The sequence below is a fragment of the Odontomachus brunneus genome, unplaced genomic scaffold (genome assembly GCF_010583005.1).
Source record: "Odontomachus brunneus isolate Ranch 3 - 2012 unplaced genomic scaffold, Obru_v1 Obru_scaffold_097, whole genome shotgun sequence".
NCBI lineage: Eukaryota > Metazoa > Arthropoda > Insecta > Hymenoptera > Formicidae > Odontomachus > Odontomachus brunneus.
This window is the reverse complement of record NW_022639547.1, coordinates 1036534-1051288: the sequence shown is the minus strand read 5'-3', so window position 1 is coordinate 1051288 and position 14755 is coordinate 1036534. Positions and strand designations below refer to the sequence as shown.

The following is a 14755-nucleotide window of genomic DNA, read 5'->3' as shown; positions in this document are numbered from 1 at the left end:
CTCTCTCTCTCTCTCTCTCTCTCTCTCTCTCTCTCTCTTTTCTCTCTGTCACATGTGCGCGACCGCGTTTACACGCATTTACATACCTGGACATCTATCGTTTGCTACATAACAGAGAGACGTGCACGCATATCGTCCGCAGCTCTCTTGCTCGTCGATGCGCGAAAACAGTTTTTAGTTATTTATCGCGAAACTTGCGCTGGCTCGTGTTCGCGCGAGCGAGATTTATACGGTCAAACACGCCAAAGTATCGGGAATTCGCGGACCCATTACGATTTCAATTCCATTCATACGTAAGTCGCAAAAATTCTTCGCGTCGCAAAACTCGAAGACACTAGTCGCACCTGCGCCGGTTTGCTGTCGTCGTCGCAGCGTATCGCGTCGCGCACGTGTGTGACCGACAATTTGCGAAATTCGATTGGTGTATCGCGAAAAAAATACATTTTTTCAAAATTTTTGCAATTCCGACTAAAAATTTATCCTGATCAGTCACCAGATTTGTACAAGATGATGTTATCGAGTCCTAATGATCAATAAAAATCAAATTATTAACAATCCTTACCACTGTGATAATCCTGCTCGTTATTATTATCATTAATCCTGGACATTTTTATTGCTCTGGTCTTTAAATATTTAAACTTTCAACATATTAACTGCATATTGTATTCATATGCATATTTTTTATTGAGAAAACATTTGTTTCAAATGAGAAAATATAGTATCTTGAAACTGTAGCTTCTCATGAATTGTTTATTCTATTTAAATAAAAGTATTTAGATTTTAGTAAATATGTCATCAGTCCTCACCGAATAAATATTTTTTATCGTTTACATATTTTTTTTCTGATTGCCACGCTGCGTTACAGTTGACTCATTAGAATCTGACAATATCACTTACAAAACAGACAACTAATTAGGATAAAGGGCTCGTCGCTTTCCTCTTCACGTATTGACTCGCTTTTAATTTTTCCCTCGAAACGACAAACACGCTCGTCGATGATCATTTTGGTTGGATCGATGTGAATAAGCGCAGACACGGAAAGATTTCAAGGAACGCCATTAGAAGCACGGAACCGAAAAGTAGTTGGCGTTCTTTCGACGTGTTTTCTCTGGTTCTCTTAGTTTCGCCAGAACGATATCTAGGATACTTGGGAAATAGAGTATAAATCGTAATTACGAGTCGTATACGCTGCCGCGCCGTTAGGTCGCAGCGCGCAGGAATAAGACGAGAGTACAGGCTAAAATCTTCCGAGCGCGAGTCACCACGCGGAAACGTGGAGAGATACCCGATATCCATCCTCCTTCCTCTCGGTATGACCGTGCAGATATCGAGCCTTGGCACGAACAAAAGGCGATACACACGTCGCGCACGCGTTCGCCTTGAATAATAAAATTCGTCCGGAGATCTCTAGCCGGACGTGACTCACGCGCGCGCGTTTTTCCTTCCGGATAAAAGGCGCGCGCGCGCTCGCGATGGATTCTATTTGCTCTTAACGTTTCCATGCGGTTCGTCCAATCCGAGGCGCAGTGTCGATTTTTCAGTTTGAATATAAATCGAGAAAATTGCGAGACGTTCTGCCCTCTCACCTACGTTTTTCTCGACCTCTGCCCTCTCCTCGTCCTCAATTTCATATACATAGAGAATTTTACAGTGAAAATTTCTATTGTAGAATTTTGCAACCGAGGAAAAAATCGACATTCTGCGGTAAATGGCTCTATTCTCTCATTTCATATGTGCTACTTATATTTTAGAGACTGAAATGTGCTGTTAAAAAATCTGTTATGTTTGCAGCGAAATTTACAATGTTTCTACACTGAGAAATAAAATATATGAAAAATGTAAAAGATTTATTCGGTGAGGTTACCAGTAACACATTCACTTAAATCTAAATTCTCTTGTTTAGATAGAATAAAAAATTGAAAAGCAGCGCAGCTTTAGGAAAACTTTAGGAAATCTATTTTCACGTTTGTGAAAGAAATTGTGAAAGAAATATGAAAATTGGTGCAAGTAAATAATGTGTTATTAGTATCCGTCGAATAAATATTTCTTATTCGTTAGACATTTTTTCTCTCAGTGCAGCGAAATTTACCACGTTCCTTAGCAAGACAGATTTTGCTGACAGTATTTTTCACAGCACTACTGGAGAAACATAGCAAAAGGAAAGCCATATTATTTTTCTCGTGTGTAGCCGGTGTATTAATATTATTATAACGAAATGTACACGCGTGTATGCGGCGTTTCACTCGGAATATAGGAGACGGCGTAAGAAAGCGCGCAAACAGGTCTCGTTATTCATTTACATTTACCTCGAGACTTAATTCGCCCGTACCCTTTAATTCGCGATGTTAAGTGTCCTCGTGAGGGAAATAATGCGCCATCATCGCGCAAACTCCTCTCCCGCGAAGGTAATAACGCACAGTACTACGCGAGCGGGAAAATGCTGGCTGAAGAAGCCGTGCATCTCTCCGCAAGATGCAGGACCCGGTGAAGGGCGCGCATACAAACTCGGCTCCGCGACCCGTCTCACTTTATTATTCTGTCCATTTTCAAGAACGGGAGAAAGAAGTCGTGAGAGCGCGTAACGTAAAATCCAGTCCCGCTTGATCGTAATATTTTTCTACGGTTCTACAAAAGGAGCGGATATAAAGTTACGCGTCGAGTTGAGATGACGACGCGCGGTAACAACCGCGAATGAAAATTTCATCGTGAAAATGTTCGGCTCGGCGGACACCGAGTTAATTCCTAAACCGAGGATCTTGTCAGTTTCCGAGACTCGACTGCAAATTTACGTACTACGTGATACAAAGTTTACATAGCGATTATATAGCGATAAACATAGACGTTCATCCGTCTCGCCGGGTAATAAATTAACCGATAAATCTCACGATAAAGTACCGAACTTTTTATTTACATTGAGTTGGGTAATAAGTAATATTGGATTTTTGGATAAAATGATTGTGTCGTGATAATTTTATGCAACAAACTCGCCATCTATGATGTCCCTCGTATATATACAAAAAGGAAAAAGAAAATTCTTATTTAAAATAGATCTTTATTTGTGACGTGTTAATCTTCAAATGAGATTACGCAGCGTTAAACGAAGATAAGTCACTTGAAAGAATATATCTTACATGATTTTTTTCAAGATGAAGGAAATTCTTATTGAAATTATAGAAAAACTCCTTTTTAGAATAACTAACAGTAAGATTTGAAGAGGCAAATAAGCAGCATATATAATGAATCTATTTGAGTCATCGGTTTAATGGGTTTTGGGAATTTTAAATATATATATATATATAAAATTGGGACTCAAGGATCGGTCTAAGTATGAAAGGTAGATTCGCCGTGTACGTTAATCGAAGGAAAATTTCGATACGTGCGTTTGACATGCTGGACATAATTATCCTCCCACTATCATATTAATATTATATAAAAGTAATATTAATATTTAATAGCACTAAGACATCCGTACTTGTTCCTTATTTGCCTCTTCAAATCTTACTATTAGAAATTCTTATTATTCAAAAATAATGTTTATTAATAAAGAGCACAGAAATATCAAATGTAGTCTATATAATCTCCTCCGAAGACTGACAAAAAGAAAGATATTTTCTAAACAATAATGTCCTCTTATTCTACATATTGTTTTATAAAATCATAAAGACACAAAAAATATGGTGCCATATTTTACGACATATGTAATCGTTTTATTATATCTGAAACAAATCCGGGATTTAGTAAACACAATATTTTTCTATCTATATATGTATTTCAAGAAATAAAGAAACGAGGAGATAAGATTCTTCTTAATCGAGCGCTTTCGGAACGGCTGCGTTTAAAGGTTAAACGGGCAACATCCCTGCCACACGCTACGCCCCTCTCCGTTGCATGTGGTGCATGCAATTGGGTGCGTTGATGCGCGCGATGCAACAACAACAGTATAACCGGGGGTACGGCTAGACGAAACGGCTATGGAACGCTCGAGAAGAAACGGGATTCGCGGGAAAAGTCGCTCGCTTAATTTACGCGCCGGAAAAGCATGAAGCACGATGACTATTAATACATGATATAGCTCATGACTAATAAATCCCGTTATTATTGTCTCGGCTCATTGGCGCTCACCGCAGAGCAGAGCAGAACAAAGCGCGCGCGCAAATTATGAGCAAGCACTTGTGTCGCCGTAAATTCCGCATCGTAACGCAAGACGTGGATCGCGAACGTGCTGTACCTTTTACAAGATATTAGGACCGAGACCCTGATACACGAAGGACCCGGTCTCAAAGGTGACGTGAGAGTTCGACACAGTCGACAGTTAGATTTGTCTTTCCTTTCATGTGTTCGCTATCGGATTTTATCTCTCACGCGTCACACATGTGTATGTTTTAAGTATTGCTTAAGAAATATAACAAACGAGTAATCTACAAAAATGTAATCTTATTCTTAACACAATTTTCTGGAGCTTGGAAGATTTTATTCCTGGCCTCAGACAAAAGTTCTAACAAGTAAACCTACCCAAAGGTTACACACTTCGATTTCTTTTTAATTTGGCACAAATATAGAAGTAATAAAATATTTAGGTCATATTTTTTCATTTTAGCCCACTTTGAATTTCTCGGGTAGTTTATAGCTTTTTAATGTTCTCCCTCCTATCATCAAATGCAACAAAAATGCATAAGAAATGAAATTGAATACAAGATATAAGCATTTTTGTTTTGCTGATTATGAATATAAGGTCAAATGTGTAAAATTATTTGTGTAATTAAATAAAATAAAAAAATATTAAATGTTTAAATAAAACTTGTAAAAAGTTGAAAAAAAAATTATTTATACAAATAATTTCTCCAAAGTTTGGCCGAGATTCGAATCATTTTTGTCTAATTTAGCACAGATTTAAAATATTTCGGTTGGAATCTCGGCTAAAGAAATTTAGAATGGTTCATATCTCAGCTATGATCATTTTATTAAAATTTTAATTAAAATTGCAGGATTTCTCTCTTTCTCGGTTTGGTCGAGATCCAAATCATTTTTGTCTAATTTAGCACAGATTTCAAATATTTCGGTTGGAATCTCGGCTAAAGAAATTTAGAATGATTCGTGTCTCAGCTATAATGATTTTGTTAAAATTATTTAACTATATCTTATATTCAATTTTATTTCTTATGCATTTTTGTTGCACTTGTTGATAATAGGAGTGAGAACATTAAAAAGCCATAAACTGCCCGTGAAGCTCAAGATAGGCCAAAATGAAAAAATATGACCCAAATATTTTTTGTACTTCTACATTTGTGCCAAATTAGAAAGAAATCGAAATGTACCTTTTTTGTAAGTAAAAATCAGCCAAGTAAAAACATTCCTCTTGAAACGAAAAAATTAAATCCATTTAAAACGAAAAAAAGTGGAAGTAATATCTAGTAGATATCCAATTTATAGTCTATTTTATTAGAAGAGAAATACTCTTTCTGTAAAAATCTTCATTTAGAATGTGAGATTACAAAAATCAGAGAACATCCTGCAACTAGAGTTCTTTTTTTAGGTGCAAACGTCTCGTGTAAGTTTGGAAAAAACAAGGAACGGCTAATGATTCTCGTTAGAATGATCATGATGCGGAGAATTTCTGAGGCGGTTACGCGCGCGAAATAAATACACGACTGGATGCGTCGGTTTCGACAAAACATTAATTAGACGTTCAGATTCGCGAGCATACGAAGACGCGAATGCGTAACGCGCAACCGTCATTGCGGCTTTCCGAGGTGGACTTTAAAATCTTATGAAAGATTCATCTTGATGCTTTAATTACGTCCAGATATTTAAGCGCGAAGAAGTAAAGCCTCTATAATTCCCGAATATTACACCGAGGTGTCGTCGACCGAGCACGTGAGCGCGATGAGAGAAACGTTGATGCGCGAGGCCAGCGTCGTTATCTGCAGCGGATCTGCAGTTCCCGTAATCAGCCGGGCCGTCGGCGCGAGGTGGAAATATTAATTTCTGAAAGTATGATAATGGAGTGAAATCCGGCGGCTGACTTTCCTTTTGACGCCGCGCGGCCGCCGCGTCGTCGCTTCGCTTCGCGCGATCCCGTGACAAGAAGGAAAGAAAGAAGGAAAGGAACTGCGCGAGAGATTAGAAAGACGACCACGATCAAACTGTGATTTCGTAAAATTTCACAATCTCTTTGTGACTTTACCTCAATTCCGCGCTGCATTTTGATTCGCTACTTTGAACATGTCCAGTGTCCGAGTACGAAGTTTTTATCCTACCTTCGACCTTAATATTCCATTCAACACTTATTTTGATATTCTGAAACCTACACGGAGACCATGAATATAGTAAAAACAGTAAAAATTACCATAATGCAGTAAAATTATCATGTTATTATGGTCATTTTTATTATGTTTTATTATAATTTTTGTAATAAAACCAGTCTATTGCCGGACTACTAAAATTGTATTGTAATTTTTACTACAATATTTTCTCCGTGTATATCAACCTTTTTCCATTCTATTTAACTTATTAGTTTTAAACAAGTCTTCCTTAGAATTTAAAGTGGTATTTTATACGTTTTCTGCCATTTACAGACGCTATATATGGCTTTAGTTTCCATATGTATCGAACGTGCACTGAGAGAAAAATGGTTGATCTAATTAAAACTATAGTTATTTTTGGCTCCAATATTTTTTGTGGTGAAATTGTAATAGTAATATACATTATCATTACTAACAGTAGAGTAGAGTTTAATAAAAAAATTAGCTTTCTCTTGACTATAATTTATAATAGTTATTTTTCTCTATGTGATTATATATATAGTTACAAAAACCAAACATTTTTTTCTCAGTATATATTGATCCTTCAGAATATATAGATGTTGGAAAGCAGAGGTCGAAAATATGTTAAAATTTCGACTTGTGATTTCGAAGTGTGAGTGATTGAATTCGTATCAATCTAAGAGTAACGTGTCATCTCTCCCATAATTTAATAATAACATACTCCCGCACTAATCGGGATTTTTCGATCACGTCTCAACGCATATCTCACACTGAGATATATACATGCCGTTTCTTCGTCGATCTTTTTTTGCCAAGAATACCGCGAACTCGTTTAATGGAATCATCCTTTTTTTTTATTGCCCCGAGGTCAAATTCCACTCGCAAGTTGATTTGAATTTGCTAGTATTGAAACGAGAGACTGCATACGGTGGAAATAATCAATGATGTTTCTCTTTTTCAAACGACATGTGTTTCAAATGATTTTGCAAGTGAGAGTTCGTTTTGTATACACGAGCGAGGGCCAGCCGCGCGCGACTAGTGTATACACAATAATATTTTCATTTTGCACGAAATTTCGGTTTATCGTCGCGAGAGAGAGAGAGAGAGAGAATGCGCTCTTTAATTACAGTTACCAACGAACGCGAATGCATTCCACTGGTTGGCGGATCAAAATTCCAAATCGCGCTTATTCATTCGCGTTCGCAGCGGCGAATGTGATACGTCAGCGCGGGACAATAACGAAGAAGATGTACATATTCGCGTCTTGCGTTCGCCGGCAGCGCTAAATACGAGCGTGTAATATCGCGAGGCACGATAACAATGAGCACGAGTTGTATGCTGGGAAAAAAATAAGGATTCGGAATCTCGTTTAATCACACGCGTTCAGCGCTGTGGATATACGTGTGGGAGTGTATGCGTACAGGATGATACGCGCGAATACACTATGGAGAAACGACGACAGCGTAGCGCATAGTGTGGCGTGTGGAAGGGCGGCAACAGCAGGGGAGGATGGAGGGAGATGTAATGACAGCTGCTGCAGCACGGAGCGTAGGCCGTGTTTCGTTACGAAACGGAGCGCATGCTAAAGACACCAAGGTCCGCTCGCGCTCTGCGTTTAGCGTCGCGTTTAAGCGCTAAATGGAGCCGCTCGATTCAGAGTTTTATTCGACTAATGGGGATCAATGTCAACGCGCGAACGAGAGAACGGAGTACGGAAAATCTCGTTGAAATCGCGGTCTTCAACGGTGAAGAGGAAGGGCTGGGGGTATTCAGCCGCGCGCGTCTTCAATAACGCGTCGACGGCGTTATCAGCTGTCAAAACATTTCGCGCGCACAACAAACAATAAATAGACGAGGGAAACGACCTCGCTACGGTGTCCTCGAGTTAGGACACCACCGCTGATGCGCTTTGGCGACAGGAAATGAAGTACAAATTATTTTCGGACTTTGTCCCCTGTTCCTCCTCCTCCTCCTCCTCCCCCGTTCTATTTTTCTCTCTCTCTCTTTCTTTCTTCCTCTCATTCCCAAGCCACAGAATAACATTGGCCGTTCTACTTTGAACACATCGAACGAGTAGCATCGCGAGAGAGAGGTCGCGGCGCAAGAGAGGGGGATATTTTCTGTTTCGAAACATGCTCGACGAAAAGTTTCACTTCGCGCGAATTCACAGACCAAGAGATTCACGTCCGAGCGCACGATACATCTCGCAATTTTCACAACGATGTCGCGGCGCAAAAGCTCGCGAGACGCGAACGGAGCAGGAGAATAAGAACGAGAAGGAGGCGGATACGAAGGAAATGTAAAAGTACAAAGGAGAAGAAGGAGAGAAAGACAGAGAGGATGTTGTGAGAGAGAAATGAAAAGCAAAACGAGGCGACGAGGAAAGAAAGAAAGAGAATTTTCCACTGCGTTCACCGAGAGGACGACGCAGGACGCGGGAGGTAAAAAGGAGGAGAGCGCCAGAGGGTGCGGTAGACATGTTAGACGAGCCGATGACAAGAGCGCGAGCGAGAGAGTGTGCGTGCGAAAGAGAGAGAGAGAGAGAGAGAGAGAGAGAGAGCACGCGCGAGAAAGAGAGAGGTAGACGCATCATAGGTGGACACATTATAAATAAAATAAAAAGAGAGACTCACCTTGTCCGAGGGTATGCGTGGATTCATCGTAACTGGCAGCCGGGAGACGTCGCGTCGTGACGAGTAATCCAGAGACGATGGTCTCCCGTGATCCCGACGACGACGACGTCGGGCGTCTCGACGTCCTCCGCCGACGACGACGACGACGACGACGACGACGACGGTGGTACACTTGTCGAGACGAGGACGACAGAGCGACGACACACGAATGGGCGAGAAGGGCGGGAGATGTACTTGCCGTGTGATCAGGTGCACTTTACTCCCGACGACGACGACGGTGACGACGACGACGACGACGACGACGACGGCGGCGACGGCGACGACGACGACGACGACGACGGCGGTGACGGTGACGGCGACGTCGGCGACGACGACGACGACGACGACGACGACGGCGACGACGACGGCGATGGCGGCGACGATGGCGACGACAACGAAAACACACTCTTTCTTTCACACTCACAGAGACTCGCCTCGCTTGCGCACACTACACCATTTCGATAGGCCGCCGTCGTGTGGCCCTCTCGCACCACGACCGACACCCCGTCGTACGAGCCGCCGCTGCCGCCGTTACTTGTACGCGTCCGGACCGGGGTGTTCGGGCGACATGCTGAGAGCTGAAACCCGAAAGCGAGCAGCCACCGGCCGAATGGGACGCGCGCTCTCGCTCTCTTACTCTCTCTCTTTCTCTCTCTCCTCTAAACTTGTCGAGACAAGTTTGAACGCGACGCGACGAACCGCACTGCACCGCACCGCACGCACGTACGCACGCACGCACGCACGCAACCACCGTACTGTGACAGTGCCAAACACATAAAATGGCGATTTCGCGGAGGGTAGATAGAGCCTTCTGGGTGACGAGCGACACAGAAGTTACACGATCGACTAGACGGCGGACTCGACTGCACTGAGCGCGCGCGCGCGACAACGCGACCGCAGCGCCGCGAGGCGCGATGGCAGCGCCACGAGGTACGACGGCAGCGCTGCGAGCGACATATCGATTCTCCGTGAAATCGATTATCGATCATCGACGATCGCTACCTCGTAAAATGGCGGACGAGACTGTTACGCGCGCAGTCGCATCGAGTCGCACGCTCTTCTGCTCTCTTTCTTTTGAGGTTATCTTAATCTGAAATAATCTTTCCCCGGATTATTATTGCATTTTAAACGTCTGCGATTCTTATACCATGGACGCTCATGATCTTTTCAAAAAACTTGCAGCTGGTGTGAAATTTGACAAGAAGCGTTTTCGACATGACGCGGAAAGATTTCAAGTAATTACTGTTCACTCCGTCTACTTTTGGATGTAAATTTTATATATTTTCATTGTTTCTCAGTATTCTTTTCTCTTGCAGATGGTAAAATCTACCGCGAGTAATACATCTATAAAGGAAACAAAGACACATACACAAGAGCAAGTATTAAAGCTCAATGAAGAAAGTAATGCGAAAAGAAAACATTTGGAAGATGAGGATGAAGACATTGATGAGTTAACTCTGCTGAATGGACTGTCAATACCGAAAGATGGAAATGTTTCAGCTTTTAAAAAACGTAAAAAGATTGCAACTGCTGATAAAATGCTCAAGTTAGAACAGGAAAAGGTTTGAATTTTACCCAATTATATCTGTGAGAATGAACTCTCACAAAGTACATAAAATATTTTTCATTTCTTTTTAGATAAATCATCTGAGGAATCTGAATCGTATTTCAGTCACAGGTAGTCATGTGCCTAAATTAATAACAGATTTTGAGGAATTGAAAACAAACTATCGAGTACCAGAAAATTTGATAAATAATCTGAAAACATGTAACTATAATTATCCAACACCAATACAAATGCAAGCAATGCCAGTTTTGTTAGAGGTAAAGGATTTGTTTTAATAAGTTTTAATTGAAGTTGCAGATGTCTAATTTTGTTCTCAATTTATAATTAACAGGGTAGACAAATACTGGCTTGTGCTCCAACAGGATCAGGAAAGACTGCAGCATTTCTGCTACCCATAATTTACAGCCTACGTGGGCCACAGAAGAAAGGTTTCCGTGCTGTCATTTTAAGTCCAACAAGAGAATTGGCCAAGCAAACATATAGAGAGTGCCTGAGATTGAGTGATGGTTGTGACTTTAGGATTCACATAATTAACAAAACTAATCAAGCTCTTACCAAATATGGACCATCAAGTTCACAAAAATATGGTATGTAATGATAAATGTTTCAGTAAAAATAGCTTTTCTCTAAAATTTGCTTGTATTTCAGATATTTTGGTAACTACACCAAAACGACTGGTTTTTCTTCTGAATCAGGATCCTCCAGCTATTTCATTGAATAAGTAAGTTTTTTACAATTTATTATACATGATTGAGCAACTATAAGTTTAGATTCAAGAATTCTTTTTCGACATTTACAGTGTAGAATGGTTGATTGTGGATGAAGCTGATAAACTCTTTGAAGATGGCATACGCGGATTTAAAGAGCAATTAGATGAGATTACAAGAGCTTGTACCAATGAGAATCTACATCGTGGTATGTTTAGTGCAACAAATACACCCACAGTATCGAGATGGTGTCGTCGTAATATGAAAGGGCTAATAACAATAACGGTTGGACAAAGGTGCATGTCATTAGCAGATTTTATGAAAGAAATATGTGAATGTATTAACAAGTATATTTCTCCTGGATATATTTCATAGGAATGCGGCTACAGATTTGGTGGAACAAGAACTTGTATTCGTTGGTAGTGAAAGGGGCAAGTTGGTAGCATTTAGAAATATTACTCAGAAAGTATGTTTCAGATTAATTAAGTTCAGTTACAATGCTTTACACACATGACGCTTTAAAATAATTATTATCACAGGGTCTAGCACCACCTGTCTTGGTGTTTGTGCAGAGCAAAGAGCGAGCTCAAGAACTCTTCAATGAACTCATTTACGATGGAATTAATGTGGATGTTATTCACGCCGATAGAACATTAACACAAGTATGCTAAGAAGTTCTTTCAGAGAATTATCTAGTTGAAATTATATAAATGTTGATTCATAATCATATTTTTTTTCAGCGAGATAATATCGTGCGTTGCTTTAGAGAAGGTAAAATTTGGGTGTTAATTTGCACAGAGCTCATGGGTAGAGGCATAGACTTTAAAGGAGTAAATCTTGTTGTGAATTATGACTTCCCACCGTCCGCCATTTCTTATATCCACAGGATAGGTATGCGCTGAATGTGAATAAGTAACTTTAAAACGAAACTGCTCTGTTTTTTGAAGATAAACTCTTCAAGTCTCTTCTTTTTATCACTTAGATATTTATTTATATCAAAACAGGTCGCACCGGTCGTGCTGGTCACAAAGGAAAAGCAATAACATTTTTTACCCAACAAGATACGGCGAATTTAAGGAGGTGCGTGTTGTTTTACTTCTCTTTGTACACAGGCGAAATTATCACAGTCGATAAATGTGTTCCTGTTTTAAAGTGCTACTATTTTTATCTTAACAATTTTTTTTACAAAAGTCTTTTTACAAAAAAACATCTATTAGTTTATTGGCACACACATAATTTACAATTATATTCGCGAATAAAGTAGCAATAATATGGAATGTATTTCTTTGTCTAGTATCGCGACAGTTATGCGTGCGTCTGGATGTCATGTGCCGGACTATATGTTAGCTATGAAGAAACATAGTAAAAAAGAACGACGTAAGCTCGAGCGCACAGCCCCCACGCGTGAAAGAATACTAACTGTGCCCACATACAAGCGACACAAGCGAAAATCGCACGTAGAACAGATATCAGAGACGGCATAGGAGGACGGCATAAAGATGTGAACACGATGCTTGTGTACTTTATCGGACGTGATGTAAATATAATAATTGGTATTTATAATAATGTCCGCTTTACCTCTCTCCCAAAATTATTTGTCTCCGATCTCGCAAACGTCTCCTTTTCTGTACATTTGAAACTTTGTTTGACTCGTGAAACAAAGTTTCGAGTGTACAAAGTTGATTGCAGCTGTGCTTTACTGATTACAGAGAGCTGCACGTTGAAACAAATATAGTCCATTACGTATGAATATGTAATACATCGTATTGGCGGAATAGTACAATTTACAATTCGCGCACTTCACCGTCGTGTCGCGCTACTACAAATTGTTCTCCTTTCGATACTGTTCCTAAGGGAATATGTAATAGACTCCGATTAGGTGTGAATATTGGACGAGATATCCGTTTGTTTCGCAGTATTTCTTTGAAAGTCCGGTAGAAAATGTCTTTCTACGACAATCGCTACTATTATCTCAACAAACTATTCCTGTCCATCGTCGGTCAATGGCCGTATCAATCGCGTCTGGAAGGTAACGTGATGCTCGGTATCACGTTATTCTTCACTGGCAGTTTGACACTTTTGGAGGTGTTTACGATGCGGATACGTACGACGGAACGTTAGAATCGAAATTAACCGCTTGTTTCGAATTTTGTCCGCAGGGCTGGGGTCTGATAACCGGCATAACAGATCTGAGCATCATCATGGAGAACACATCGCCGTTGCTGGTGAACAGTCTGATCTTCGTAAAACTGATCAACTATTTCTTTAATAAGTATAAAGTCCGTTCATTATGTTCCGCTGTCAAACATTACAGCCTGCCAGGCATTCTGTGATCGTAAACCGAACGAATTCTTCGAGCTACAGATGAGGGAGCTTCTGGAGCAGGTCGAGGAGACCTGGAAGATAATCCAAGTGGGTCCACGTAATGAAATATTGCGGAGCTACGCGGAACAAAGCAAAACCTACACGATAAGATACGCGTGTAAGTTTATCTCGTCTTATAACGATCGGGAATGTCTGCTTGTGTGCTTAGAAACGCGAAAGAGCCACGAGATCGATGTTACTTCTCAACGTCGCCTTCTCGATTTGATCGAATTATATCTCGAACCAAATTGCGTGACAACAACTTTCCTAGCGATATCATGACAATAAGAAGTGACTGATTCTAGTGGTTTTTTACTTGGTGTGGCTCTTTTATTGTACGACGCCGCTCGTCGTCAGCTGGACATACGAACTTCTACCGATGAATGTGACCTACACGGCCAGATTCCTTTATCGTTTAGAGCACGTTTGCGATGTGGACAAATACTTCAGTCTGCTGATGCTTCACGCCTTCATCAGCGTATTCTACATAGTGGCAGTGCCGATCGCGATCGACACGTTGTTTATACTTTGCATCCAGCATGCCTGCGCGTTGTTTGAGATCATACAGTAAGTCGCTCTCTCGCCAACAAGTCGCTTGAAGAAAATTCTTCTGAGGTTGCGTTTTCGTTTAAATAGGTACGACATGACGCGCATACAAGGCTCGGATTTTGCGACCTCTGAGCCGGACATTGTGAACGACGAACAATATCATAAAATAATTGACTGTATCAGATTGCACAAATACGTGCTCAAGTTAGTGTCACTTGGATGTACTCTTTAGTTATGCACACTTATCTCGCATTCTCGAGGAAAGTTTTCTTTCCCTTATTTTTCTATACATTTGATTTATCAAGTAACAATTGCAAGTTATTCGGATTTCGACAGCTTCGAATAATGAGGCAAATAAACAGGGATGACTGTACTTTATATAATTTTCGTACGACATTTATGAGCTCCGGAGCAATTTAACCCTTCGCGTACAATTATACATTTTAGAATGTCGATCTAAGTCTGTTAGAGCTGAGCAACTTTGAATCACCGTAACTTCGGTGAAAATTGATATTTTAAGACACATTTCTTTTCAGAGATGTAGAAAAACCTTAGCTATAAGATAGCGCAATAAAATCAAAATCTGTAAACAGACTTGCGCTATTTTTAAATCTTTCTAGATCTTTATAAAAA

At 40.5% G+C, this 14755-nt stretch overlaps 3 protein-coding genes across 6 annotated transcripts in view; 2 read left to right on the top strand and 1 right to left on the bottom strand.

Annotated features, from left to right (window-relative positions):
- LOC116848691 (ubiquitin-like protein 3) overlaps positions 1-9791 on the bottom strand; it is a 50991-nt gene extending 41200 nt beyond the window's left edge. The window contains exon 1 of the mRNA XM_032825024.1: positions 8897-9791. Coding sequence (XP_032680915.1) covers positions 8897-8923 — 27 coding nt within the window. The 5' untranslated portion in view covers positions 8924-9791. The remainder of the gene's footprint in view (positions 1-8896) is intronic.
- Positions 5593-13488, top strand: LOC116848683 (probable ATP-dependent RNA helicase DDX52). 4 transcript variants are annotated; one of them, XM_032825008.1, is made up of 13 exons: positions 5593-8704; positions 10118-10170; positions 10234-10497; positions 10574-10759; positions 10834-11089; positions 11151-11223; positions 11302-11505; positions 11585-11675; positions 11749-11871; positions 11950-12100; positions 12214-12289; positions 12504-12746; positions 13369-13488. In XM_032825008.1, the coding sequence occupies exons 1-12, from the start codon at positions 8620-8622 to the stop codon at positions 12691-12693; spliced, it is 1752 nt and encodes a 583-aa protein (XP_032680899.1). In that variant the 5' UTR covers positions 5593-8619; the 3' UTR covers positions 12694-12746; positions 13369-13488. The 4 variants fall into 4 exon arrangements, with proteins under 4 accessions (XP_032680899.1, XP_032680901.1, XP_032680902.1 ...); XM_032825010.1 differs by having other exon boundaries at positions 12504-12762; XM_032825011.1 differs by having other exon boundaries at positions 5595-8704; positions 10252-10497.
- On the top strand, positions 13432-14716 carry LOC116848690. Its single transcript, XM_032825023.1, has 3 exons — positions 13432-13691; positions 13879-14140; positions 14210-14716. Exons 1-3 carry the CDS (start codon positions 13574-13576, stop codon positions 14352-14354), a joined length of 525 nt encoding a protein of 174 aa, XP_032680914.1. The 5' UTR covers positions 13432-13573; the 3' UTR covers positions 14355-14716.
- The last annotated feature ends 39 nt before the right edge of the window (positions 14717-14755 follow it).